The sequence below is a fragment of the Cyprinodon variegatus genome, unplaced genomic scaffold (assembly GCF_000732505.1).
Source record: "Cyprinodon variegatus isolate N-32 unplaced genomic scaffold, C_variegatus-1.0 Scaffold1116, whole genome shotgun sequence".
In the NCBI taxonomy this organism is placed as follows: Eukaryota; Metazoa; Chordata; class Actinopteri; order Cyprinodontiformes; family Cyprinodontidae; genus Cyprinodon; species Cyprinodon variegatus.
In genome coordinates, this window is record NW_015151569.1 from 64792 (window position 1) to 92582 (window position 27791).

The 27791-nt window shown below is 38.3% G+C and overlaps 1 protein-coding gene across 5 annotated transcripts in view; it reads left to right on the forward strand.

The window, feature by feature from the left end:
• The window catches only part of LOC107101584 (triple functional domain protein-like), a 94659-nt gene that overhangs the window by 61919 nt on the left and 4949 nt on the right, over window positions 1-27791 (forward strand). For 2 of the 5 annotated variants that reach the window (XM_015400544.1, XM_015400546.1), the window contains 18 exons: window positions 1952-2088; window positions 3032-3131; window positions 6107-6359; window positions 16480-16766; window positions 16853-17023; window positions 19706-19801; window positions 20162-20310; window positions 21498-21564; window positions 21652-21755; window positions 21923-21992; window positions 22101-22190; window positions 22294-22386; window positions 22468-22518; window positions 22644-22721; window positions 22969-23160; window positions 23255-23432; window positions 23930-24783; window positions 25538-25794. In XM_015400544.1, the coding sequence (XP_015256030.1) occupies window positions 1952-2088; window positions 3032-3131; window positions 6107-6359; window positions 16480-16766; window positions 16853-17023; window positions 19706-19801; window positions 20162-20310; window positions 21498-21564; window positions 21652-21755; window positions 21923-21992; window positions 22101-22190; window positions 22294-22386; window positions 22468-22518; window positions 22644-22721; window positions 22969-23160; window positions 23255-23432; window positions 23930-24783; window positions 25538-25794 (3227 nt within the window). Of the gene's footprint in view, window positions 1-1951; window positions 2089-3031; window positions 3132-6106; window positions 6360-16479; window positions 16767-16852; window positions 17024-19705; window positions 19802-20161; window positions 20311-21497; window positions 21565-21651; window positions 21756-21922; window positions 21993-22100; window positions 22191-22293; window positions 22387-22467; window positions 22519-22643; window positions 22722-22968; window positions 23161-23254; window positions 23433-23929; window positions 24784-25537; window positions 25795-27791 lie in introns of those variants that run through there. The other 3 variants (XM_015400545.1, XM_015400547.1, XM_015400548.1) reach the window with 3 other exon arrangements.

A 27791-nucleotide genomic window follows, 5' to 3' on the forward strand; every position in this document is an offset into this window, starting at 1 on the left:
AATTAACATGTAGCTCTATTACATGCAGTTTATTTTCCATTGTAAATTGGCTTGTACATCCTTAAAATGTTCTATTACACTACAATATTTCCTTTTTAAATTTAAATCTTTCTCATAGCTATGGACTCCCAACAAATCAAACACATTGATTTGTGTGAATTTGAGCAGATAAATGTAAATTATTTTATCAATTCATGTTCGAATTGTTAGTTTTTACTCTGATTTTCTTCGATTTATATATCATTTAGAATTGTCTTCCTGTCTAAGCTTCTACTGAGGAATTATCAGTTTGTAAACCATTATAAGCTCTGAGGTAACAGTCCACCATCTCTGTAATGTAGCTCACATATCGGTTCTGGTGATCTTCCGATCACTGTGGAAACGCAGCGTGTAAAACGCCATGTCACCTCAAATATACCTGCAAAATTCCATTCATCACCATACATTTAATGCCACTTTTCCTCCTTCCGTTGTTTTCACTTAAACACTGCATCAGTCAAACATTTGCACAGAGATAAGGAGTCATTATTCAAACTCCAGCAACTAATTAGCCCTCAATCCAACAAGAAAACATTTTTGCTTTCTGGAGATACATGAATGTTTCTTAGAATATTCTAAACTAGATGTTGTGTATAAATAAGAGACTCACATAGAATCTAGGACCTACCGCGCAACAAAACAATTATATAACACTAAAGCATTAAGAATAGGTCTGAAACAATTTATCACATAAATCGTGACTAATCGTTTATTGAAATAATGGTCAACTAATTTAGTAATAAATTTATCGTTAACTGAGTATAAAGTGTAAAACACGCCTTTAGCTGCGAGAGAAACCCTTTTATAGCAGTAATTATACCAAGATTGTAAAAAAATATATTAACATTTTGCATTTACGATAAAAAAAAATCTCAGAACTCTTCAAGTGGAAAAGTTTCACCCGGTTTAATTTAGTAAAAAGTCTTCTTCAAAGAATCTTTGGCTATCCGATTATTAATCGATTAATCGAAAAAATAATAGAGAGATTAATAGATTTGCAAAGTAATGGTTAGTTGAATGCAGTCCTACTTAAGAATGAATTCTGGACATTTAAACCAGGCCAAACATCACCTTAAGGCTGCTGTTAAAAGGTAAACTCCTGCTAATATGCTGAAGTGTATCTTCATATTTACAGTGCTATAGCTGCAGCTGTTTAAACACGGCATAGCATGGCCATTTATACTGGATTTCATATAACGTAGATCTGCAGCAACCCTGGTACCTGGTTACATGGTGAAACTTAAAGGTATAGAGCAGGATATTCTTTTTCCAGGTGGATCATCAAAATAAGTAGTCCCCCTAACTGCCAATCATTCTGGTGATATGTTTACATAAGGCCGTCCTACGTGCTCATCCCCATTTTCACTTACAGGTGGTGAGTTTGACATAGTGGAAAAATTCCAAATCTTCTTGTGGAAAGTAAGCTTGTATGAGCAGTGCATACAGCAAGTTTTAAACAGAGCGTGCACGAGGAGAAATGGGCTTGCGCACGCCCTCGCACGTGTTTAATTGGCGTTCCCTCTCTGGAGCGGGAACAGAGTTGTAGACGTGCATTTTTGTTTAAAGTGGAGAGGGTGGGTCTTTTTAAAAATTCACGAAAATCCTCTACTAAACCTTTAAGTAGATGAAGCTGTTGTGGTTTTAAAAAATATGAAGAATTCATAGTTTATTGAGAATGTATTAGTGACTAGTTTGTAGAATCCAACAAAGCAGTAATTAAATGTCATTCTGTCCTCTCTACGCAATTAGACAATGCCATCAGTCAACAGGCCACTCATTTACACTCAGTGAAAAAAACACCTGCTTTTACTCATTTGAGAAAACAGATCAAGAGAAAAATACTAAAGTGTTGTAAGTTTTTATTTTATATGTACCTTTGTTTGAGCCGCTCATGTGCTGTGCTTTGTCCCAGGCATCAAGTATTGAGAATAAGCAGGATTGGATCAAGCACATCAGGGAGGTCATCCAGGAACGGACCATCCTGCGTGGAGCTCTCAAGGAGCCTATTCACATCCCCAAAACCACTACTGCTAAACATAAAGGCAGACGGTAATGATCCAGCAGCTAGTTACAGAAGTCGTTCGCATCCACATGAATTGTAAAACAAAAGTAAAAGGCTTAAAGAACTTTGTGATAGAGCAAGGCTGTATTGGATAGTTCTTAATATTAATGAAAAGGGTTAATAGTTCTCCAAGGTTTTTACAAATATGATTAAAAAAAAAGTGGTATGTATTTATATTCAGCCCATTTTACTTTACCTAAATACAAGTTAGTGCTAATGCTACCTATCACCTTTAGAAGTCACCTAATTTGTATAAATAGTAAATGGAGACAGAATTTATTGGTGGTAAAAATACAATTTGAGGTTTGTCAAAGAAGCATTATTAGGGGAAAACATAATTGGCATTACTAAAGTTTAGAGAAGCCTATAACAGAGTGGTGGAGAGATCAACACCTCAAGTTGGAGAATCTGCTGATGGGTCAGCTTTTATAGTGGATGTCCTTAATTGAGAAAATAAAGCCACTGTTAAGAGAAGATTGGTCCAGTTTAAAGTTTACAATAAACATGTTATTATTTATTTTATTTTATTTTATTTTGAATATGGAGCTAAACACCATATCTGTTTCACTGAGCCTTAGCTATTTATGATAAAGGTAAGAAAAATCTTTAGTGTTTAACAGTAAAATTGTAAAGCAAAGATATGTCTGTGAATTATTTATACCAGGCAGCTAAATAAAAATCATTGACACGTGTTAATGATTTTTTTGTGCGAAAACATTAGCTAGTTTCTACTATCCTTGCACTTTGCAATACAGTACCACTTAGTGTTGGTATTGTCAAAACTTCAATAAAACACTATGAACTTTGTGGCTGTAATGTAATAAAATGAGGAAGGGCTGAGTCACTGTTCAGCAATATATAGAGAATCATCAATTGTTTGTTTTTAATTTAACATTTTGATAAACATGTCATGTTTTTATCTTCCTAAAGGGATGGAGAGGAGCTGGACAGCCAAGGAGATGCCAGCAGTCAACCAGACACCATCTCTATCGCCTCCCGGACATCCCAGAACACACTGGACAGTGACAAGGTTGCACCTCACACACACAAACGCATTACTTCATAGCCACCAAGCTTTACCTCTATAGGCTTTATTTAGTTCCCTGCCTATATCACAAAGCACTCTTTTTTTTCTTTATGTAATAATAGCTGGTCTGTGATTGGTCAGGATCAGTACCGTCATGCATGTCCGTCAGAAGCTGCAACCTGCTTAGATGCAGACAACTGTCCTGAAATCACTTCCTGGGAAAGTGTTTGATTGTGTTGGGTGGAAGAAACAGCCCATCTGACAGAACTCTAAATCAGCGTGTGTGTTGCTGGTGTGTGTGTGTGTTATAGAGAGGATCCTAGCTCTCTGGGAACAGAAACGATCAGCTGTGGTTATATGTGGCTATCGCACCACAGAAGGCTTATCCTCCCACGTTCAGTATGATCAATTGTAAAGCTGACACCCAGCACAGTTGGATAAAAAATAAATCCTTCTCTTCCTTCGTGTTGTAATAATTATAAACCTGAGCAGTGCACCAGGTCATTATTTTCACACTTGACTTGGATTTACCCCAGATTAGCCCTCGCCATCTTGCTCTGCAATCAGGGAAATAGGAAAATTATAATGTTCAGTTATATAGTTTAACTATTAGAGTGGAGCAAATCGCAACTCTCCAGCTGCTTTACGCAACATTGGACTGTTTCAGATATGAGGCCAATTATTCTATGTCTGCATGTGCATCTGCATGCTTCAGTCAAAATCCTCAAAGAAGCTAATTTATGAAGAACCGTCCCCTCACTTTGGAGGATGCTCGCATGCATACAGATCCAGAACACAGAGGAACACGTGCACATGAATGTGCATCTCTTTCCCACTTTTTGAATGCATCTCTGTGTTCCTCTCTTTTTGTGAGGACTCGCATGAGACATTGCATTCAGGAGGCAGTGACAGTGGCGTGCTTGTGTTGCTGTGGGGGAGTGTGTGTGCTCCTGTTCCGGTGTGTTTCTGTGCTGAAGTGAATGACTTGTGTATCGGCAGCTTCAGCCTCCCACTCTCTCTTCACAGAGGATGCTCGTCTCCTTGCCAGACAGAAGAGCACTGCATTATCCTGTCACATCAAACTTTGCTTTACAATTTGGGCAAACGTTTTTTGTTTTTTTTAACCTTATACTCTACTGGAATGTGCTTATTTTTCGATGAAGTGGGGCCTCAGCCAGGTCAATTTTTGGAAGCAGTTGTTAGAGGAAGGATGGATTAAATTGTTCTGCTGCAGAGAGGAAATCTACGTGAGGAGATTATTCAAGCCTTAGTAGTCTAAAAGTGAGGACCTCAGAGGAGAGCTTGAGGACAACTTTTCATCTTGCTTTGGAATAGTTTAAAAAAAACACATCTTCTATGTCACAGGTTTAGAAAAAATAGCTTAACATATTTTGAGGGTGACATCTCCGTATTCACTGATCGTCCTCGAAGGTGATTGATTCAGGAACGTTTTAGGGATCTCGCCTGACCATCACACTGATCTCCAGACCTTGTTTTGCTACTCTGACCATCTTTCATGATGAGGGAGTGGAAGACGATTGATAAACTTGAGGAGAAGATTTCAAACCCTGTTTCTCAGCTCCTCAGCTCTCTGGCTCTGCCACACTATCAAAGGGTATGTTGCTTATTCTGACATTTTTGTCAGATGTTATAATTGGTGTAATACAGGAATGGAACAATGGAGCTGAATACCAGTCGCAGGAGATGCACCTGATTTTATATTCATCATTACTTTCCTAATTAATAGAACTTTTTTAATCAACAGTAACATGTTATGATGCAATACTGTAACGTTTTGATTTCTGGCATACATATTAAATATTTTTCAGGCTTTAAAAAGAATACATACATCTATGTAAGTTTCATAATATTTTATATACCCAATTTATTAAAGGCAGAAAACTTCCAATGGTAGCATTTTATTTCATTTAGTGAAACTATTTTTACAATCATTAAAACAAAGCAGCACATAGTTAAAGGTCACAAGCAATAAGTATGAGACATCATTAAAAGAACTGCTTTAGGGAATTCATGGTTATCTGAATAATTTTTTGTGCAGGTTAAGTACAATATTTTTGTCCAGGTCTGTGACAGCATGATGTGAAATGTTTACATCAGTATTAGATATGAATTAAAATATCTGTTTAATTAAGCCTGGGCTAAAATAGCAACAGATTGTTCTTGGTTTTATACTGTACATGTACACTTTGATGTGTTGATTTTAGATATGTACAAATGTCTCCTGTAGTAATAGTTAATAAAAAAAAATAAAGTAAATGTTTGAGAGAGGCATTAATGAAACTTTTGTAGCAGATTTACAATTTTTTTCCAGTTTAAATCTATAGTCAAAATGGTGTTTTTGGCTTTAGTGCCTGGAGCAGTCCTTATCTACATTAGCAACAGAAAGGGAAAATAAAGCTGTGTTAGAGAACTGTGAAGGTAAAACTGGATTTTATTGTATTCAAAAACAAAGACAAGATAATATATAGAGATTACATTGTTAACCTTATATGAGAAAAGCAAGGTTGGCATATGTTGATTGCATCACCGTATGTATTTCTAGTTACTATTTTAACACTAATTAATAATGGGGTAAGAAACATTTCCAAATTCAGTATGTTCCATGACCGACCTAAAGCACAAAAGAATAAAACAGAGCTATTTCTCTGAACCCAGTTCAGCCTTCCTGTTATCTTACGAGAGTCTTGAGCTCTTGAAGCCTTAATGATCTATTTATTTAGCTTAATAGATCTCTGATTTGTTTTAAAATATCTTACTGAGGCTTAAATTTGTTTCTTGGCTCTATGATTGATCTCTCCACTTATGGTGTCATTGGCATGACCTCTTATTTCTTATGTATGGTGCTTTAAGTGATCAACAATCTATTTAAAATTAAGTAAAGCTCAATAGATTCCTGTCACAGGTCATTTTTTGTGTTTGAAATATTAACAAGTGATGATCTGTTGCTTCCTTTGCAGCTCTCCGGTGGCTGTGAGCTGACAGTGGTGATCCATGACTTTGTGGCCAGTAACAGTGGCAGCAATGGGGAGCTCACCGTACGACGAGGCCAGACTGTGGAGGTTCTGGAGCGGCTCCATGATAAACCTGACTGGTGCTTGGTCAGGACCACAGACCGCTCTCCCGCTCAGGAGGGAATCGTTCCTTGTTCCATTCTCTGCATTGCTCACTCCCGATCCTCCATGGAAATGGAAGGGCTATTCAACCACAAAGGTAGGATCAGAGCATTTACTCAATTTCTTTAGACATAAGTGGATTAAAAAAGGATTGTTCGCACCTAGATGTATCTCGCACAACAGCTATTATATATTAGCATGTTTTCTTAAATTTTTGCTTTTCTCACCATTAATCGTAACACTTAACACTTGCACTTCTAGACCAGCAGTCATGGACACAGAAAACTTTACAGGATCCATTTCTTTTTATTGGCAAACATATCACAGCTGACCCAAAGAGTCTCTGTTTCTTATTAAAAAGCTGCTTCTATTTCCGAGTGTTGCTATGCAACTGTAAGGAACACATCTAAAGAACAGTTCTTCTAATTATCTTTAAAAACATTCCTGACTTCCTCTCAGTAGTAACTTACGTCATTATTACCTTTGGAAGCCCTCCTCTTGACTTAAACATGAACCAGCTCATGTCTCCAGCATAGCAAACACTAATCATAGGTGTCCTTCTATTGTGAAGTGCTGGAGGATGTAATGTCAAAGTATGCATCGGTCATAAAGATAAGCCAGTTTCATACTGGTTGAGATATTGAATGGACTTCTATCATATTGTTTGATGTAATTGTCTAAACACTTTTTTAATCTCTTTGGGTTTTTCCACTTGTTCCTCAGGGGCAGCTCAGTTTCAGTTTTGTGGGTCAGTTCGATGATATCATGCAATGCCACCTGTTTTCTTGGAGTGTTGTAATTTGTTCAAATAAAAAAAAACAAAGCTAATAATTTTCATGGTTAGATGCATTAAAATTTTCTCAAACTTATCCAATACAGCTACACCTGTCAAAATTTAGTGAGTGACCCGTTTTAGTTTTTTCTAAAACTTTGACTATCGATAACAGCTATAGCTTATTCTGGTTTCCTGTTGAAAATTAGATGATAAAAGAACTCTATGTATTTTTAAACCTATCATTGGTGAGGGTTTATTATAGTTTCAATTTTTTTATTAGAAACACAGCTTTGGTTGCAAAATTTCATTACAGAGTAGACGTTTTAAGATGATCTAAGCAACATATATGAGATTAGCATAATTATTATTACTAAAATATCAATTGCCAAGTCTAATCCCTTCTGAATATACTGAGAAGGCTGTACCCATTTCTAAATTAAGCATGCCTCTCAGCAAAGTTCTTAATGATAAGCAAATTAACTTTGACTTATCTCAATTTTACAGTTTCTTGCTAACTAACCCCAACAAAACCTATTTAAACCTGGGAACAATTGGCTGTTAGTGGAAGTGGGAACGTCTCCTTGATTCTTGTCGACACGGGTCAAATGACTCGGCAAGCGACCGGGGTTAAATTTGTCTTCAAATGACTTGGCTCTGATCAGCATACAGTGTGAACATCAGACCCGGGCTGACCAGATAATTTCCGTGATACCATTGAGCGTAAACGGACGTAGACACACTGCGGTAGTTGCTTCTGAAGCCAAAATAACTCTGCTTACATTTGAAAAACATGGTGAAGCACTAGTAAGAGGGTTCAGAAGGACAAAAAAAGAGCGAAACAATAAAGCACACGTATAACGCCTGGCTTTCTTACATGTTGCTCTCCATTGTTTACTTTCCTGAATTCTATCTCATTGGTGACAACATCATTGTTAAACCAACGTGATGTCACCAGACACGAGTGGTTGGGGGTCAGAGTCCAGACAGCTTGCCAACTGGGGGTCAGATGCAACTTTTTTGCCAATGGAAAGGAAGCTAAGTGCTGATTGCTAGCGGGTCAACCTTAGTTAACCCATTAATATCAGTGGGAAAGGTGTCAATCAGTCTGAATGAACCGCAGACATGTCTTGAACTTGACATGTTGGAGAAAATACATTTTCCCAGTAGATTTGTTTAAAGCACCTCACTGATCCTGAATATGGCTGTTTGAGTCCTCTGCCCTTATGAAATGAGGACTAACAATAACAGGAGTAACAAATATCAGGGGTTTTATTTTTAGCTTCACCTGGAAATGCTCCTGCCCACTGGCTTTTTTCTTGATGCAGGTGCAGTTTCTACTACTTGTTTTTACCTCCAATTATACAATATTAATCTCCTTGTGACCTAAACACATACACTCATTGTAAAAAATTGTGAAAATATTTTTTTTTTTTAATACTGCAAAGTAAGTAAGAGTTAAAGACGGCTCCCTTGTCCACTGATTGTGCCTTTTAGATTTTGGAATCTGGAAGAGTGGGTGAGATCTGGGCTGTTTGTTTCTATGGAGATATTTGGCTCACAGCCTCTTTTTAGTCAGTGAAGGGAAAGTCTGCATTAGAGTTAGCGGAATGATTTACTCAAAGAGGTCAGCAGAAACCAGGGGAAACATTTCCCAACTGCTTATTGAACAGTTTCAACTCCAGCTGTTCTGTTTTTGCATCCTATCATGTTTGTGATTCCTTGACTGCACTTTCACAGTCAGTTAGTTTTGTTCTTTATGTGGCCAGAGGGAGTAATGAAAAGGAGGCTCTCACTGCAGGGGTTGTTGCAATAAAAGAAAAAACTGTCTGTGTAGGTGGTGGACAAAAGTGAATAAAACATCTATGCTGTCTTTTTCTTCCTTTTTCTTGTTTTGTTGGGAGTTTTTTTTGTGTGCTTTTCCTTGGAATTTAAGAGAAAGTCGTTTGTTGGGAAATCAGGGTGTCGCCTATGCCAGGAATCTATTCCTATTCGCACTCTGTGTCTCATCAGGGTTTTTACAAAATAGAGACAAGTTCAAACCAAAGAAATAGTCTGAAAAGGATTTTTGCTTCTGGTTTTATGGTGTCACTTTTTATTTCAAAAATTGTTCCTGAAAATCATATATTCTTAGTTTGTAACCTATAATATACTTATTGATCAAACGTTATGCTTCTAGTGCAGCTTAAAAACAGAAGCATCCTGTAAAAAGCTCTGCCACTGATAACCTCCAGCCAAAATCAGGTTTTAGCACTTCTGTACCTACAGGAGAGGGTTGGTTTAGAGCCCAGGGAAAGACACGAAGTCTCATTTAGAGTTACACTGAGACATCTTTGTGCATCTCACCTCTATATTTGCCGGTGAGCCTTTTTTCCTGCTCACTTCAGATGGATTTCATAACCAAGTCTATATTTATTCCAAGCATACTGCACAACTTGTATGCATCCTAATGCCTGTAAAATATGTACCCGCCCACACAAGCTGTGTGGGTGCTTCTACGAAGGGTAATACGGTAGATGAGCCGCATGTTTCCAGACGTCCCTTTGGAACAGGAGATATCCTCACAGCAGCCCACTCGCTAGGGAGGGTGGGAGGAAGAGGAGATACAAAGGAGGGAGAGGAAAACATCCTACGGTATAATGCAGCATTTGACTTCTCCTTCATCCTCACTCCGGACTTCACACTTCCTCTCTGTGGAATATCGGCAACGCTTATTTAATTACAAGACCTTTCCAAAGCTGTTCAGATTAGCATAGGATTTTCTTTCAGAAAAGCTCTCATACGTGTGGAAATGCTTTAACAGAATAAGTCTAAAATCCAGAGGCTTAATACTCAGTGAACATGGCCCGTGGGATCGAGTCCTTGGTGTCTTTGAGTCCGTTTTTCTCAATGGATTTATCAGGGGACGACCCATCAGACAGCTGCAAGTTCTGGCTACTAGATCTGGGTAGGTGTTCCCATCATAAGTGGAAGCTTTATTACTAAGTAGTCTGGTTGTGAATGTCAAGCTTCTTTAATGAAAGCTTCTGTTTGTAGTGGTTTACACTGTATAAAGGTGATGTTTTAGAGAATAAAAGTCTAAGAAGTAGACCAAGAAGAAAACAGGAGTCATAAATATAGATATGTAACTTCAAATGCTTTAAATTTTGGAAGGAAAACCTTAGCGTGCACGAAGCAGTTGGTTTTATCCTTGCTCTACAGTTTTCTATTGAACATTTTTCCAAGTTCACCTCTGGATTAGATTGTCGCATTATAGCGCTAAAAGTAATTTAGCTGATGCCTCATTAAGTTGATGTGAGTTTAAATCGGCTGCAGTCTCTATCACCAGATTAGATTTTTCTTTTGTGTGCATGTGTGTGTGCTCACCGGGCAGGCTTTGCACAGATGGGCTGCGGATCTTACTGTAAACCTCAGCATGAAAGAAAACTATTAAAGGAGAATGAGGTTTTCACGATGTAGATCTTTCACAAGTGTTTTGCAGATGTCTAATGTATACAAGAAAAGATAAACAAAATTCATCTTATTAAACTGGTTCTAATTGATTCTGCGCTCCAAAAATACATCTGTGGGAAGCCCTCGCTTGCATCTCCACATGTTCATAGATAAGCTTGTCAAGTCTCCAAACGCTTTCCCACACGTTGTACCCTTGCCCCTAAAGGCAGATCCTTTACCACACGTCTTCCATCCCTGTTTTTTTGCATCACTTCTCCTGGGGAGGAGAAGACCACCCAAAAATTGCTCTCCTGGTGCGACCTCTGGAATCCCAGGCATGCTTCTTTGGAGCTGCACAGGCTTTTCTAATCACTTCAGTCGTATATTCGACCCCCACCCACAGGCTGTATACTCCCGTTGCCATTTCTGGTGATTAAAACACACGCACGTGTGCAAACATTGTTAAGATGTTAAGTTCCTCTAACCTGGAAAAAGTATTCATACCAATCATACTTGTTAAAAGTCTGTCACTATAAGCACAATGATTTCACTCATGTTATGAGCGACAGAAGCACAAATTTGGACGTAGCTGCAACCTAGGATAAAAAAATTGTGCATGGTTTTCAAATCCATGTAGAAATAAAAATCTAGAAGGTGTGATCTACATATGTAGACAGCCATCCTAAATAAAACCCTCCAGGAATGCCCGGCATTTACCTCCATCCATCTAACAGCTTTGGTCTGATTTCTTCACTAAAGGATAAAAATTATCTCTGTATCATGATGCTGCCACTACCGTGTGTCATTTAAGACATTTTGTTGGTTTCCTCACCACATATAGCATGCTGCATGTAGGCCTTATGTTCATTATTGGTCTCATATGAGCAGAGCCAAATAACGTTTGGCGAACGGTCTTTTTTTGGCATTTGAAGGTTTTTTTTCCTTAAGCCACTCTCCAGTTGAGGCCAGATTTGCTGAGTTAAAAAAAAAAAACTCCACTCTGAGCTTTACATCTTTGCTGCACCTTATAGTTAACACGTCTCTTTTGTCTGCTTCTCTGGTAAACATTCTTTTTTTTTTTAGGTTAGTATGTTGAGGGTTAACTACCATTCTACACTTACTTTGTAATGATGAATTAAACTGTCCTCTTTAAAATGTTAACAATTTCTGATATTTTATTACGTAACCCTGCTTTGAGCGTTATCCCTGAAGTGTCTGGTTTGTCTTTCAGTTCTTTGTTCACTTATGTTCTCTAACAGACCTTTCGAGTTTCCGTAGAATAGCTTTGTTTATCCTGAGCTCGGATTATTTACAGGTGGCGCTATTTATGATTCACTATCTTCTCAAAGCAATTTAGTTAATTTGATTTAATTTAGGTACATTAAATGAAGGTAGACTGAATAGAAAATAACTTAACATTTTTGTAGAAAAGTTGCATATTGTTTATATATTGCTTAAAGATTCTGCGCATTGTGATGTTGCTTTAGATTAAGGCCATACACACCTACTCTGAAAATTAAATAATTCCATTATTGAGCTAACTGGTTGACAGACTTGATGATTTAATAGCTTTAATAAAGTTTGATATAAGCAGTATGCATATGTATGCACCTCTGCACATGTATCAGGTACACATTGTTCATTCTGCTACTGATTAGTGGAGATGCAAGGGTGGTGCTAAAGCTGTCCTGGACACATAATCGGTTTGATGTTTAAATGAGTTTTGATGAATTAACTGGAAAGCAGACCAGACAAAGGATAACACTTCCCTAATGGAAACAGAGATATTATTAGAAGATGAAAAAGTATATTAGAGGATTTTAAAAAGCACAGGTTCGGAGCTCCAATCCTTTAGTGCTACTGTCCCGCAACTTCTAGAAGAATCCCATACTTACACCTGTGTGACATAGAGAGCTAATTTTCAAGCTTCAGCAGAGCTGAGTTATTTAATAATGTTGGATTTTTGGCCATTTGATTTGTGTGCATACAAGGTGTTTGAAGGAAGTCAGATTTAAAGTGAAGCTGGGCGATACAACTACATTTCCAGGCAGTGAAATGAAATGTAAAGTTGCTGGTTTGCCCATTAATCCATGGTTGTATGTTGTTCTCATGTGGGTTACCACAAGAACATTATTGTAATAGGAAGAGATATTCTCTGCAAAGCGCGGCTGATCTGATCACTGAAGGAAACAATGAGGGCCGCATCTTTTCTAGAGATTGTTCGGTAGATGCTTCCAGAAAAGAAGTCATATAAAGCTGTTTTCACATCCTCTAACAGCGCCTGACAGCAGCTTTTCTCACTGCTGGGAGATTTTGAGCGGACCTAAGATTTGCTACAGAGATCAAATCTTTTGGCCATCCTGGGCACAGCTGGAAGCACTGGAATATGTGGTTTTGGACAGGGAGTTCAGATTCCCACAAATAGGGACTGTCTTTGAAGCACAATTGAGGAGACCATGCAGGGTGAAGGGCTACTTATGCCATCTGTATCTCTGAAGAGTTATTACTCTCCAAGGAGGAATGTGTCAAGGCTGCTGACCCCATGTTATACACATTTACATCCTTTAGAGCAACCTCCCCTCTCGGAGCACTGACTTCATGAAAATAAATTCTTGCTTAGCTGATGTTGAAACATTTTAAACATGAAACATATGGCATTAGTTATTGATTTCTACACTCTTTCAATTATTTATACTAAGCTATTCTCTACTTGGAGCTGAACATAGAACTTGTGATCATTTTTTTTTTATATCATAACAAAAATCTAGTCATTCCCCTTCTGCAATTATACGCTCTCCCTTGCAGTCCTTATGCACACTAACACATGGTCGATGAACTAGCTGTGTGGTTAAATGTTCCCTTGTGACCTCAGAATGTCTGCAGGAAACACGGTCTGGTTGTTCTACATGAGAGGCCCGACTGATGTGTACTCCCTCTGCTTTGGTTTGTGGAAAGCATTTTTCCCTTTGAGCAAAACAACTGTTTTCTAAACAGCGTTTAGGGAAATTATCTGTTATTTTATTTAAAGATTACATTTCATAAAAAGTAGGAATTATGCTTTTAAAGTCTTGGTAGAAAGAGAGAAAGTTTCAGTGTGGCCCAAAATTTAGACTAAAACAAAACTCGCCCTCTCCAAAACAGTGCGGAGCACTGCTGGGCAGATGGCTGAAATTCAACAAACTTCTCTTTCACAACCAGCTTATCTGATGAGCAGCCTCCAGCACAAAAGCGACATCATAAACTCAGTAAGCTGCTAATTCAGTCTATGTCACTGTGCAATGGATCTAACAGCACAAATTATGTTAATATGCAATTAACAGTGTTAGCAAGGCTAAGAAATACATAAAACAGTTTCTCTTTTCAAAACCCATGCCTTTTCATCAAATGAATGATAATTTAATATATTACTCTTTTCAATTTAAGCACATGCTAAATCTTTTTTTTTTAAATAACATTAAAAATAGGCCTAATAACAAGATGTATAAACCAAATATGAGCAGTTTTCATTATTTTTATCGGAATAACAATTTTGAACACCGGGGTAACAGAATATAAAACACAGATGTTCTACAAGGACAAACATTTTTTTCATTTAAAAACAATATTTTCCACATCCCTATACTGATGGGAAATGTTGAACTTTGCTATAGTAAGAAAAACCATTAATTGTTTCATTGTATGAGTTTGATCTGAAGGTTGATATAGGGCAAAATATCCTCATTTCAACATTAAGTTGATAATTAAGTCCTTTTTTTTTTATTTTAAGTTGATCCGTCAACCTGTTAGTTAACACATAGACTAATTAATATGCTTTTCTTTGCTTTGCAGAAAAGCTTTAACTGTACTCATCAAAGTGATGGTTTGTCAAAAATGAGCAGATGTAGAAGAATATCGATTGCTGATAGACATCTTAAATTATCCCTGTATGGTAGAAAACATACTATAAATTATTTTTATTGTTCTATTTCATGTATGAGTATAACTTAAAACAAAACCTTAGTGATAAACAGAAGGAACTGTAACTGCTCTCTGGTTGTCGGAAGGTGTATATATATATATATATATATATATATATATATATATATATATATATACATATATATATATTTATATCACAGCTGCTGTAAAACCTAATAATATAACGGTACATCAATTTGCCTTCAAGCAAGATAAACAGAGCTTCTATGTTCTCATCCTGAAATAGATTACTTGGCTGGAGAACAGATTTTTAAGGCTGAAGTTTTTGTGACAGGAAGTAAATCGTTTGTTTGTTTGTTTGTTTGTTTTTCGGGGGGGAAAAATCATTAAATGGAAATAGAATATAAATCTGCATTTTATATTGCGTACTGATGGCAAATCATGTAACCCTAAACTGTGGGTAATCAAGTCTTTTTTTGGTGGATATCATTTCTAGGGATTTTTTTCTCTCCGGGCTGATATCCTCTCAAAGGACCTGATTTCAATTGATTCTTCACACTGCCTGAAGTGGTAGTGATTCTAGCGAACAGTATTTTTCACTTCACTCACATGTGCAGTGAGAACACATGCTTCCTATAAATGGGGAGTAGTAAAAGTCTTCCAGAGGCAAAGCCACTGGCACGCATGTCTACATGCAGAGCAGGCGCATTTTCTCAGGCTCTGTGAGAACAGGCAGAATCTCCACACACCTGCCATTCATAAGTGTTGCTGGAGTGAGTCACATGATTGAATGTTTAGCAGCTGCATCAGTTTAAACCATGAAACAGACAAATGATATCGATGCCATAGATTTTTTTTATATGATCTTATTCTGATTTCCAGTAAATGTTACTTTTTTAATGAATGAAAAGGATTATGTTCTAAAAAAAAAACAAAAGGTAGCGATCATAGATAAAATAGACAAAACATGGCTTTAAAGTACTCCGACAAAGCCTGAAGCATCCCTATATCCTATTTTATTTCCTCATTGTTCGATGAAGAGTTTTCCTCCTACAGATTCCCTAAGGAGCGTCATCACTGTGTGGAGGTGGCTTGCCTACCTACTGAACAATAAGCGCACAAAAACACACACTAATCTCCCTCTCACTTTGACCTTTCCTCTATATTCTCAACAAACTTGGTATATAAGTTATCTTAACTTCTGTATTTTTGAAGTGAAAAGTACTTGGCTATAATTATAAACTTGTAATAACAGGAAGCAGCAATTATATGGATTTATATTCACAGACAAAACCCTTTTGTCACCTTTGGATTTTTGTTTTCCTTTTTTTTTGTAACAGATATACTGGTCAAAATTGTATGGTCCCTTTCAAGTCTACTATCAAGTTTTTTAGATTCCAATTGGACATAAAAAGTTACAATTTAAGAAGTCAAACTGTCAGAAAGTTGTTTTTTAACTGCGTGCAATTGATTATTTTTACTCACTGAGTATGATAGATAGAAATTGTGCTACACTGGTTGCAGTGTAGCATTGCTTATACCATACTCTTTATGTCTATCTTTCCTATTACCGGTAATGTAAAACCGCAGAAATTCTGCTTACATTTTCGTATCCAACATATTCCATCACTGAGGTGGAAATCAGTCTAAGCCTTAATAGAGCAATTAAACTTTTCTCTATTCAACTTCTCCATTATCTTCCCAAAGTGTTGGCGTCTCAATCTTCCACAACTTGAATGAAGGGCATACATGTCTTGACAGAAATAATTTCAAACAGCTTGTTAGATCTCCCTATGAAATACTTTTCATTAACTATTTCTAAAAAGATTTTTTGTTATCTTTTTAACAGTATAAGCATGAAACCAAAGAGTGTGTTAGTCAATTAAAACTTGTATTTCTAAGTATTATTCTTTGTCTTGTTAGAAAAATATTGTATGTCAGGTATTTATTTAGCTGTTAACAGCTCAGGATCATAAAACTGGCAATCAGTTGATGTTGTTCACCATCCGGTTTCTCAAGAATTGGAATCAATTCAAATAAAACTCAGTTTGACCTCATTCATATTCTCTTCTTCTACCTCTCTGCTCCCATTTAGACACGTTGTCTGTATCCAGTAATGACGCCTTGCAGCCTGGGTCCAGTCACACTTTCGGACCTCACAGCTCGCCTGGCCCCAAAAGACCCGGCAACACCTTAAGAAAGTGGCTCACCAGCCCAGTGAGGCGACTGAGCTCCGGGAAAGCTGACGGACACGTCAAGAAGCTCGCCCACAAGCATAAGAAGAACCGCGATGGCACGAGAAAGAACATGGATGCAATACCTGGCTCACAGAAGGACTCTGATGATAGCGCCGCTACGCCACAGGATGAGACCTTGGAGGAGGTTAGAACAGATGCTGAACAACTATTGGTGGATCTCCCAGAATGAGGGGATTCCTTTCTGATTGTCACTCTCTGTTGATTCTATAGCGGATGCGTAATGAAGGGCTGAGCAGTGGTACCCTGTCCAAGTCTTCCTCATCAGGTATGCAGAGCTGTGGGGAGGAGGAAGGAGAAGAGGGGGCTGACGCTGTCCCTCTACCGCCCCCTATGGCAATCCAGCAGCATAGCCTACTGCAACCTGACTCCCAGGATGATAAGGTGGGAAACTTATCTCTTTCAGTTTGATTTGTTAGTTCACATTTTATGGAACGTGATGTCAGATAAAATGCCAAAAAAGGCAAATGTTATGTTTTTGCATTTCAGCTTGACTGGGCTCCATTTTTTTTAAAGATTTTATCTTACTGCAGAACGATGACTCATAAATGCTAAGATTTATATTCAGTAGGAGGACAGTTGTTTAGAGAAAATGAGATTAAGATGTGCTGCAAAGTACATCGCTTTGAAAAAGTCTGTGTCTTCTTATCCCAACTTAAATGTTTTGAATGCCATCCAGACCTACCTGAGTCTATTTCAAAAAGTAACCATCTCTTGTAAAATCATGAGTTAACTGTTATCAAGCAGATTTTGCTGCATCTTAAGGGGGTTTAATGTGGGAAGATAATAGTGCTGATTTCTTCCAGACCTCCCATTCTGGCCTCTCGAGGCCAATAACCAGGGAGATAATCCTGCCTGTATGGTGTGTTTAAAGTGGTCATATCTGCTGAGCTCGCTCTGATCGCATATTGGTGAAATCCAACATATTGGATTGTCTTCATTTAATATCCTGTCCTATCCTGTTATGTCAAGCGTGTTCAAACCAGATGCTGGAGTTTGAAAATCTGAACTTTTGCAGCTCAACTCAGCGTATTAACCAGTCAGAGAAGCTGATCTGCAAGCAGGCTAGGAGATAGTCACAGCACTCAAAACATCATCTCTCCTCCCACAGACCTGTCTGTATAAAACTGTATTAAATGGACAAGAATATGTATATAAAGGGGATTTTGTCCTTTTATAAAATAAAATCCCCATTTTGTTTTTACCTGGAAGCTGATATAAAAGTATATCCTTGGTTTGTATTTGGACCTCAGATCTTTCTGTGAGTATTTTTCTAGCCTGGCCAGTCTGACTAATTAACGGCATGTTACTGTAGAAAGGATAACGGCGTGCGTAAAGCCCCATTTTAAAGGCAGGACTAACAGAGTCAGCAAAAACAGTAAACCAATCTGATAACTATGATGTAACACAAAACATTATTTTTTTTTAAACCCCTTCCAGTCGCCAGTTTAACAATATAAGCAGCTGTTCAAGGACATAATAAAGGGAATCCTTTAGGGCTGCGACTAGTAATTATTTTGAAAATTGATTAATCTGTTGTTTACTTTTTGAATCAATGATTGGATAAAAGGTTACTTATGGAAGATTTTTTACAAAATTAAACCAGGTTAGTCTAAAACTTGTCCACTTAAGGAGTTCTGGACATATTAACAGACAAAACACATTTTTCTATCTTAAATACAAAATGTATTTATATTGTTTTTACAAATTTGATATAATTACTGTTCTAAGTGGGTCACTTTGTCAGCTTAAGGCATGTTTTAAAGTCTCTTTACTCCAGTTAATGATTAATCAGTTACTAAATTAGTTGATTAATATTTCAATAATCAATTAATCACGATTAATCCGTTTAATTATTTCACCCCTAATATCAGTAAAACATTACTCGGCTGCAGCAGCAATCTTGACTGTTATGGTTACAGAAAAGCACTGATGCATTATGGGACCGCCTCCCAAGCTTTGATTGGTCTGGTCTGTTTTAGAACCGAGTATGAAGCCTTACTAGACTGATTTACCTCCTGTGTAAGTCAGTCTGGCTGGCAAGGAGTAGTTTTAGTAGTAGTGGTTGTTTTCATAGTCTCCTTATCCCTATATAGCTTCTCCCCTTCAAAGATAACTATCTGCTATCTGGCCAATTGAGATGCTTATGGATGGATGGATGGATGGATGGATGGATGGATGGATGGATGGATGGATGGATGGATGGATGGATCATCTCTTGGGATTATTTAGAAAAGCTGTCCCATTAACTCAAAACTATATATATATATATATATTTAAAAAACAAACAGTAACAATGCACTAATAAATTCCTACTCTTTCTCCTCTTATGTTTCTAATGGTTGCATGTTTGCTCTTTCAGCATTATGTTGATTTCTGGTCTGCCCCCTCCTCTCCCAGTTACCACATCTTTCCATGTAATTATCCTTAATAGTCGCTGTCTCCGTCTTTATTTAGCTACCTCCCTTGGAAAGTAATCGTTTTATTGTTGCTAATGGATAAAACTCCATTTAATTGTGTCTGCAGAAGCAAAGCCTTACTAAGAGTAAATGGTTATGTCTAAGGGATTCCTTTTTTATTATTTATATCCTTGTCCATTTCCCTCTAAGCCAAGCTCTTTACCAGAGGCAAAAAAGCCAATGGAGTATTAAGCAACACTTCTGTTTAACCAATCACAGTGCTCCTAAGATTAACCCTTATATATGCCTACCTAATAATCCCTTTTTTTCTTTGAGAGCAGTATGTGATTGGCTCCAGCTTGGCCATTGAGTAATAATGTCATTAGGGAAAAAAATTATTTCTTAGATGTGGAATATCGAGGTCCAAACACAAGAATGCTGAGCCTTATTATAGTGTAATAGTTATTACGAATGACCATATGTATCTTTAGGTAGATGGCAAAAATATTTTATAAGATTTTATTTATAAGATTTTAGTTTTCACAATAGTAAAAAACCATAAAACATTTCCACCCTCTTGTTTCCTTATGAATGCAATGCAACATATGAAAAATGATTTCTGATCATAATTTCTGATTTCATTTCTTCTACCTGCTCTGCCTTTCAGTCTGTCTCTCGGCTGTCTGCTCGCCCCAACAGTTCGGAGACGCCGAGCGCTGCAGAGCTGGTCAGTGCCATTGAGGAGCTGGTGAAAAGCAAGATGGTGAGTCCCAAGTCATCAACAACACCTACAAGCACTTGTAAATCTGGTACTCATGTACCCAAAACAATTCTGATGGATGCACACTCAAGAACACGCTTTTTTTTTTTTTTTTACTTTTTTTTTTTATCTGGTGTTGGTGACGGAGAATGGAATCTAAGCCTACTTGTCATCTGTCAGAACTCTGACTAAATGTGCCAGCTGTCCTCTGTTCCAGCCAGAAAGCACTAATCCCTAAGACGCTCATGGCCACTGCCCTACATCCAGGATGTCCTCCATTTTGATGGAAAACAAGCTAAAAGATTTTCTAAATGCTTTGACAATCTTCTTGTTTCTTTATTTTGTCTTTCTGATGATGTGCAGTCCCTTGAGGACCGCCCCAGCTCCCTGTCAGTGGAGCAAGGCGACAGCAGCTCACCCTCTCTCAACCCTTCTGATAACTCGCTGCTTTCCTCGTCTTCACCCATTGATGAGCTGGAGGAGCGAAAAACCAGCTTCCTCAAGAGGAGACAGTGAGTTACAAGCTTTATTTCTCACCAACATTTAGTATGAAAATAAGGTATATTTTATTTATTGTTTTACACCAACACAAAGTAGTAAATGATTATGACATGGACCAAAAACTAAGTATTATTTTATTGTTTTATGTGTTTAATTTCAACCAATTGGACAATTTTAGCAGGACTTTATGTTTTTAACCCTTAACTCTGGTAGTCATAAATGAATTCCATTGCATCCAGTTACTCTCGGAGTCAACTAATTGGTAAAACTGTGTATATAATTTTATCTCAGTATACATAATGAGGGTTATAGGGGGAAAAAAGCAGCATGAAGATTAGGAGAGTCCCTAAACAATTTAAGACTAAGACTTATAGAAGTTTAAACAGGTTATGTCATAACCTTATATCCTTAGTTTTGAACTCCTCTTATAAAGCGAACTACGACTACATGCCTAACATAAATGTCATGTATGGGTTTTCCACCAAGCTAACAAAGACAAGAGGAAACTCTTAGAGGCTCACTGTAATTGCAGGATCTGCAGGGTCCACAGCTCAAGTGGGAAGTTTTATAAGACAAAATAGTTTTGTATTCCATGGTTCTGTCCTTTATAGAAGAATGGCAACAAGAAAGCCACAGTTTAAAGAATTGGTCCACTAGCTACGTAGAGCCGGGGTTCCTAAAGTGGGGGTCCAGACCCCCCAGGGGGGCACAAGATACCAAGTTGGGGGCTAGGTTTTCATAATTATTATGATGTGAATCCTCAGGTATATGGAGGTCAAAACATATATAAAAAACATATAAAAAAATACACATATGAAAATGTGTAATGAAATGAATGAATGTACAGTTATTTATTTATTTATTTATTTATATATGTATTTTATCAAATGCATGATTCAAAAAATAAATATCCCTTTAAATTGTAAAATGCATATTAAAATAATAAAAATACATTTAAAGTGATGATTAAATAATTGTCAACTGAACCAAAAATCGATATAAAAAATATGTGAAGTTGCATTGTTATCTTGGGGGTCATAGTCAACTGAAATATTTGGGACTCCCTGATGTAGGGGAGAGGTATCAAACAAGGATCTCTGGTCAAATGAGAGCAATGGAAAATGATGCAGAATCCTGGACAAGATGCACCAATTATGGCCTTTTATTAAAAAAAAAATCTTGCTTTTCTCTTGTCTAGTTATGTTCTTCTTGAGTTGGTGGAGACTGAGAGAGATTATGTCAGAGACCTGGGATCTGTAGTGGAGGTAAAGGCATTAAAAAGCAACAGTCACAGTTATATTAATCAATGTTTCCTGTGGGTTTCACAGATCAGTTTACTTTTCTTTCCTCAGGGCTACATGTGCAGGATGAAAGAGGAAGGAGTTCCAGATGACATGAGAGGGAAAGATAAGATTGTCTTTGGAAACATCCATCAGATCTACGACTGGCACAAAGAGTACGTAGATAGCCTGTTTCAGTAAACACATCTCAACTCTTAAATCTTTGGGGGCGTTTTAAGAAGCATGAGGGCTTATGCAACAGATTTACAGAAAACACAAAAGAAAAGTCAATATGACCCATTCTGTTGGCTGAAATCAATAGTTTTGTTCTTTATACTTCCAGTTTCTTCCTGGGAGAGCTTGAAAAGTGTTTGGAGGATCCTGAACGGCTAGCTCCTTTATTTGTCAAACAGGTCAATGAAAAAAACACTTTTGTCTTGCATGAACAATTTGTTATGAAATGTTAGTGTGTTTTATTTATTTATTTTATTTATAAAAACATACTTTTGCTCCAACTGTAGGAGCGGAGGCTGCACATGTACATCGTGTATTGTCAGAACAAACCTAAATCTGAGCACATCGTATCAGAATACATTGACACTTATTTTGAGGTAAGATATTTTATTAACCATGTACCTACCCCGCATAGCATGATCTTCGTTTATTTCATCAGTAGCTGTTTCATAATTGTAATTTATTTATATCTTTGCCAAGGACCTTAAGCAGCATCTGGGTCACAGATTGCAGATCACAGACCTGCTAATCAAACCAGTGCAACGAATTATGAAGTACCAGCTACTACTGAAGGTACAAGGAGTTTTTAATGTTACTGATGTGGGATTAAGAAGCACACATTGCATTAATCTATATTTTTTCTTCACCTAACAGGATCTTCTTAAAGTTTCTAAGAAGGCTGGAGTGGATACGACAGAGCTGGAGGTACAGCTTTCAATATATAATCACACGATGATCCTGCCTGATGATTCTACTCTGTTTCATTATTATGTCCTTAACTCACAAGCAAATGCTTCATCTTTAAGTATGTTGTCCTTCCATGATTTTAGAAAGCTGTAGAAGTGATGTGTGTGGTCCCAAAGCGCTGCAATGACATGATGAATGTTGGACGCCTTCAGGGGTTCGATGTAAGTCTGCCCCTTTGAAAAAACTCTAGAAGGTGTAATATTGTGAAGGTTTACAAATGTAAAGATAAATTATATAAAGTTAGTCCACCAGGTGTCAGCAAGCAACCATTTATTGCAGAAAGAAATGTTGGTGGTTATTGTCAGACAAAAGTGTTTTTGTTCCTCCTTTTAGTTGCGCTCTGAAGAACAGCCTGTCTGAAGTTCTTTTTTTAATTTTTTTTATGTGTTTGTTTCCCGTTTTCCTCAGGGTAAAATTGTAGCTCAGGGCAGACTGCTCATGCAGGACACCTTCATGGTCTCGGACCAAGACGGGGGCCTCCTGTCCAGAATGAAAGAGAGGCGGCTTTTTCTGTTTGAGCAGATAGTTATATTCAGTGAGCCTCTGGACAAAAAGAAGGGCTTCTCTACGCCAGGCTACCTCTTCAAGAATAGCATCAAGGTGAGTTCAGCTTAAATAAATCACCAAGAGCTAAAGAGAGAGCTTATTTATTGTAACCCAGGATAACTTAGATGGACTGCAACTATTTCTGCAGGTGAGCTGCTTGGGTCTGGAGGAAAACTCAGACGAGCCCTGCAAGTTTACACTGATCTCCAGATCATCCAGTGGTAACCTAGAAAGGTTCAACCTCCATTCTGCAAGCCCTGGAATCAGTCAAGCCTGGGTCCATCAGGTCGGCCAGATTCTGGAGAACCAGCGTAATTTCCTCAATGGTAAAAACTTTTGCTGATTCCTGTGCAAAAAAGAAGAAACTTTTTAACTACATACTAATTTAGTGCATTGCATAATACTCTTATGTTTAATTGTGATTTTATGAAAGAAAAATTGCTTTAACAGGTATGATATATATTGGGAAAGCATGTTAAACATATGCATACATCTATGAAGAAGAATTTGAATCTCAGATGAAAAATGTTTATATTCATTGCAGAGTTTTGCCCTAGTTACTGCTTGAAGTAGGTTGTTTCTGTCAACAAAATGTTATGTTTTATAGTCGGTGCACCATTACTGGAGGTATTGATTCAAATCAATTACAGAATTAGCTGACGATTATTTCCACACCAAATAATCACATTTAAACTGATTTTTGAGCTCTATTTACTTTAAATAATATGATTTGAATTGTGAAAAAAGATTTTTTTTAAATGAAAAAGTTTAAAATATATATATAGTGACCAGAGAAAAATTCTAATTATCTTCTATCCCACAGCTTTAACATCACCCATAGAGTACCAGAGAAACCATGTGGGTGGTGGAGGACCCCCCAGCAGTAGTAGCGGCAGTACAGGAGGTAGCAGCACCAACAACACCTCCAGCATGGGGGGAGGAGGTGGAGGAGGTGGTGGCTCTGGCGGATCAGGGGTTAACTCCTCCTCCCTGTGCGGCCCTCGCTCTCGACCCTCTCGCATTCCGCAGCCTTCCTCACGGCTCCCCCAGCCTGTCCACCACCACCACCCCCCAGGCCCAGAGGGGCCTGACAGATCAACAGGTATGTGGTCCCCCTGCCACCCGCCCCTTCCCTCTTACCCCTGTTCAGACAGTCCAACTAATGGAGAACAGTTTGCCTCTGAGGATTTTACTTTAAAGAGGCTGGAAAGTTCCCAGGGGAGTAACTGTAATAACAGCAACAGGCCATCAGATAACACAGACGGTGGTCTGAAACAGACTTTTGGGAGCTATGAGGAAAACCAGACGCATCCAAAAACCGCAGTGCCGCAGATGCCAGTGGCTCCTCTGAATTTCTCCCTGAGAAGCCCTCGAGTGGGGACAGTTTCCCCGCTTATATCCCCCCAGAGCCCTGGAGGAGGAAAGGAACAATTCCTCCCTTCAAGCCCAGCACATAAAGGAAACCCTTTCTGGGCTGTGGTCCCCCCTATGCCTTCATCTCCTGCAAGTAGACCTGGTTCCTTCTCCTGCCCCAATGACAATAGTGCTGGAGGGGACACCTTGGGAAGAGGGATGCCATCTTTTCAGCGCAACTCCAGCCACAGTAAGGAAGCAGACAGAATGAGCACCTGCTCTTCCACCAGTGAGCAGTCCGTAACATCCTCCCAGAGCAACGGGGTAAGATGTCAAGACAACGCCTCGACTCTAGGGAGCCATTGAGCTCCTAGTCACTAACAACTTCCTAACTGACTGAATGGCTGTTGAGCAGCCATCCTGCTGCTGGCTCTGGCAATGGCTTCTTCATGCAACAACTACAACTACTGAAACATGAGTGGAGATTAACAGCTACCTGCGTGCACTAACTTCACTGAGAGCATTAGTGGAGAATATTGTGAACTCTCCATGAGTCTACTAACAGATCAGACTCACAAAGCAGCCGTCACATCTGCTTGATGAGACGTTCAGTCTGCATTCTTTCCTTTCCTGTCACTTTCAGACACTAACCAGTTATTGTAAACCAATCCTTTGTCTCTACTTCTTACATTTGAATAACACAAGTGATGATCAGGGAGCTGTAAGACACTTCGTCTTGAACAACTCTGGTTTTCTTGTTGTCTCCTGTATATTCTGTTCATTGCTTTAGACACATTCATTTTGTGGGGAAAATATGAGATTTTCCAGTTCAGAGCTTCTCATCTGAGAATTATAACTTCAGTGTCCCAACTTCTCAAACTTTGATTAACCATTGAAAGGTTGCAAGATTTTAAAAATGGATTTTGCAATTCTTTTATAGCTGCATGCCTTAAACTGTTTCCATCAATAAAATCAAACACTTGATTGTTTATTGACCAACTTTGCCTTAAAGAATGTGTTATTATTGTGCCGTGTTTATTGCGCAACACACCTTAAGCTTTACAATCTTCTTTTCCAGCAGAGTGAAAGCAGTAGCAGCAGCAGCAGTGTGTCCACCATGTTGGTGACCCAGGACTATGTGGCGGTGAAGGAGGATGAGATTAGTGTGGTGCAGGGTGAGGTGGTCCAAATTCTTGCCAGCAACCAGCAGAACATGTTCTTGGTGTACCGGGCCGCCAACGAGCACTCGCCTGCAGCCGAGGGCTGGATCCCTGGCTATGTGTTAGGACATACCTCATCCTCCACCACGCCAGAGCTTCCTGAAGGAACCATCAAGTAAGAGCTTTTTTTTTTTTTTTTTTTTTTTATTGTTGTTTAATGAGGGGAAAAAATGAGCAGCTGCAAATCATAGATATGTGTCAAGAACATAGCATTTTAGCAATTATTTGATACATTATTTGAGGATATCATATAAATAAATAGACTAATCACTAATATTTACCTCCTGAGATTGGTCAATCAATCACTTAAAACCGGGGTTTTGCTAATATTTTTCAACTGAAAATATGACAGCATATAGATATTAGTGGTTAGCACTCTTCATTAGTACTTTACAGATAATAAAAAAAATATTATCTTCATTCTTAGATTTCCAAAAGGCTTATGGGTTGTTCATAATTTTCACATGTATACATAACAGGCTGGGTAGATGGGATGTCTAAGCTTGTGTACACTTTTGAAGTGATGACCTTTCAGATCACAATCTTGTACATTTAAGTTCACTTGTGCAATGAAATTGATGTTTAATCAGTTTTATTATGTTTTTTAAAGTTTTTATTTGTCAAGTTTTTAAATAACTATTCAACAAAAATGATTTTACCTCACAATTGTCTCATTTGGTTTTAGTTCTGGCTAAAGTAAAATAGTGAGTGGGGAAAAAAAACCCAAAAAACAGCATTTTTGTATTTAAAAAAAAGATCATTTGAACATTTATTAACATTTTAATCCTGTGAAAATAGGTTATGGAGACTGTGCACTTAAAGGCACCGATCAAAAAAAAGGAACATGTAAATAACATAATAAAACTTAAAATTTCACATGCTGTTGTGCAAATGGAGTAGTCAACAGGCGGAAATTATTGGCAATTAGCAAGACACACTCTATAAAGGAGTGGTTCTGCATCTGGGGACCAAACACCCCCTTTCAGTACCTCTGCTTTCTGGTTGATGTTTTGGTAACTTTTCAATATTGGTGGTGCTTTCACATTCGAGGTATGATGAGACGGACTCTACAGCGCACACATGAAGCTCAGGTTGTTTAGCTCAACCAGGATGGCACATCAGTGTGAGCTGTGGCAAGAAGGTTTGCCGTGTCTGCCAATGTAGTGTCCAGAGGCTGGAAGCACTACCAAGAAACAGGCCACCATAGCAGTGGAGGAGGCAGTAGGAGGGCAACAACCCAGCAAAAGGACCACTACTGCCACCTTTTTGCACAGAGGAACAGGAGGAGCACTGCCAGAGCCCTGCAAAATGACCTCCAGCAGGTCACAAATGTGCATTTGTCTGCACGGTTCGCCACCGGTGTCCTGTGCTCTTCACAGATGAAAGCACGATCACACTGAGGAACAATTGACAGACCCGACAGTCTGGAGACACAGTGGAGAGTGATCTGCTATCTGCAACATCCTTCAACATGACCAGTTTGGCAGTGAGACAGTAACGGTGTCGCTTGACATTTCTTTGGAGAGCCGCACAGCCCTTCAGGTTGTCACCAGAGGTAGCATGACTGCTATTAGGTAAGGTAGAAGAAGTCCAAAGACCCCTTGTAAGACCATACTTAGCAGTTCCTGCAAGATGAATGCCTTGAAGCTATGGAATGGCCCGCCTGTTCCGCAGACCTGAATCCAGTTCATCATGTCTCAATCCATCCATCAATGTGACATTTCACCACAGACTGTCCAGGAGTTGGTAGATTCTTTAGTTAAGGTCTGCGAGACAGGCCTGGGATCCCTCAGGAGACCATCCACCGCCTCATCAGGAGCATGCCCAGGCATTGTAGGGAGGTCATGCAGGGAGGTGGATGCCACAGACAATACTGAGTCTCATTTGGACCTGATTTAAGGACATTACATCAAAGTTGGGTCAACCTTCAGTGTGTTTTTCCACTTTAATTTTGTGTATCTGACTCCAAATCCAGATTTTGTTGTCAACACATTCAGCTTTGTGCTGAACAAAGTATTCAATGAGAATATTTAATTCATTCATATCCAGGATGTGTTATGAAAGTGTTCCCTTTATGGTTTTTGAGCAGTGTAGTAAAACCTGATTTACTGT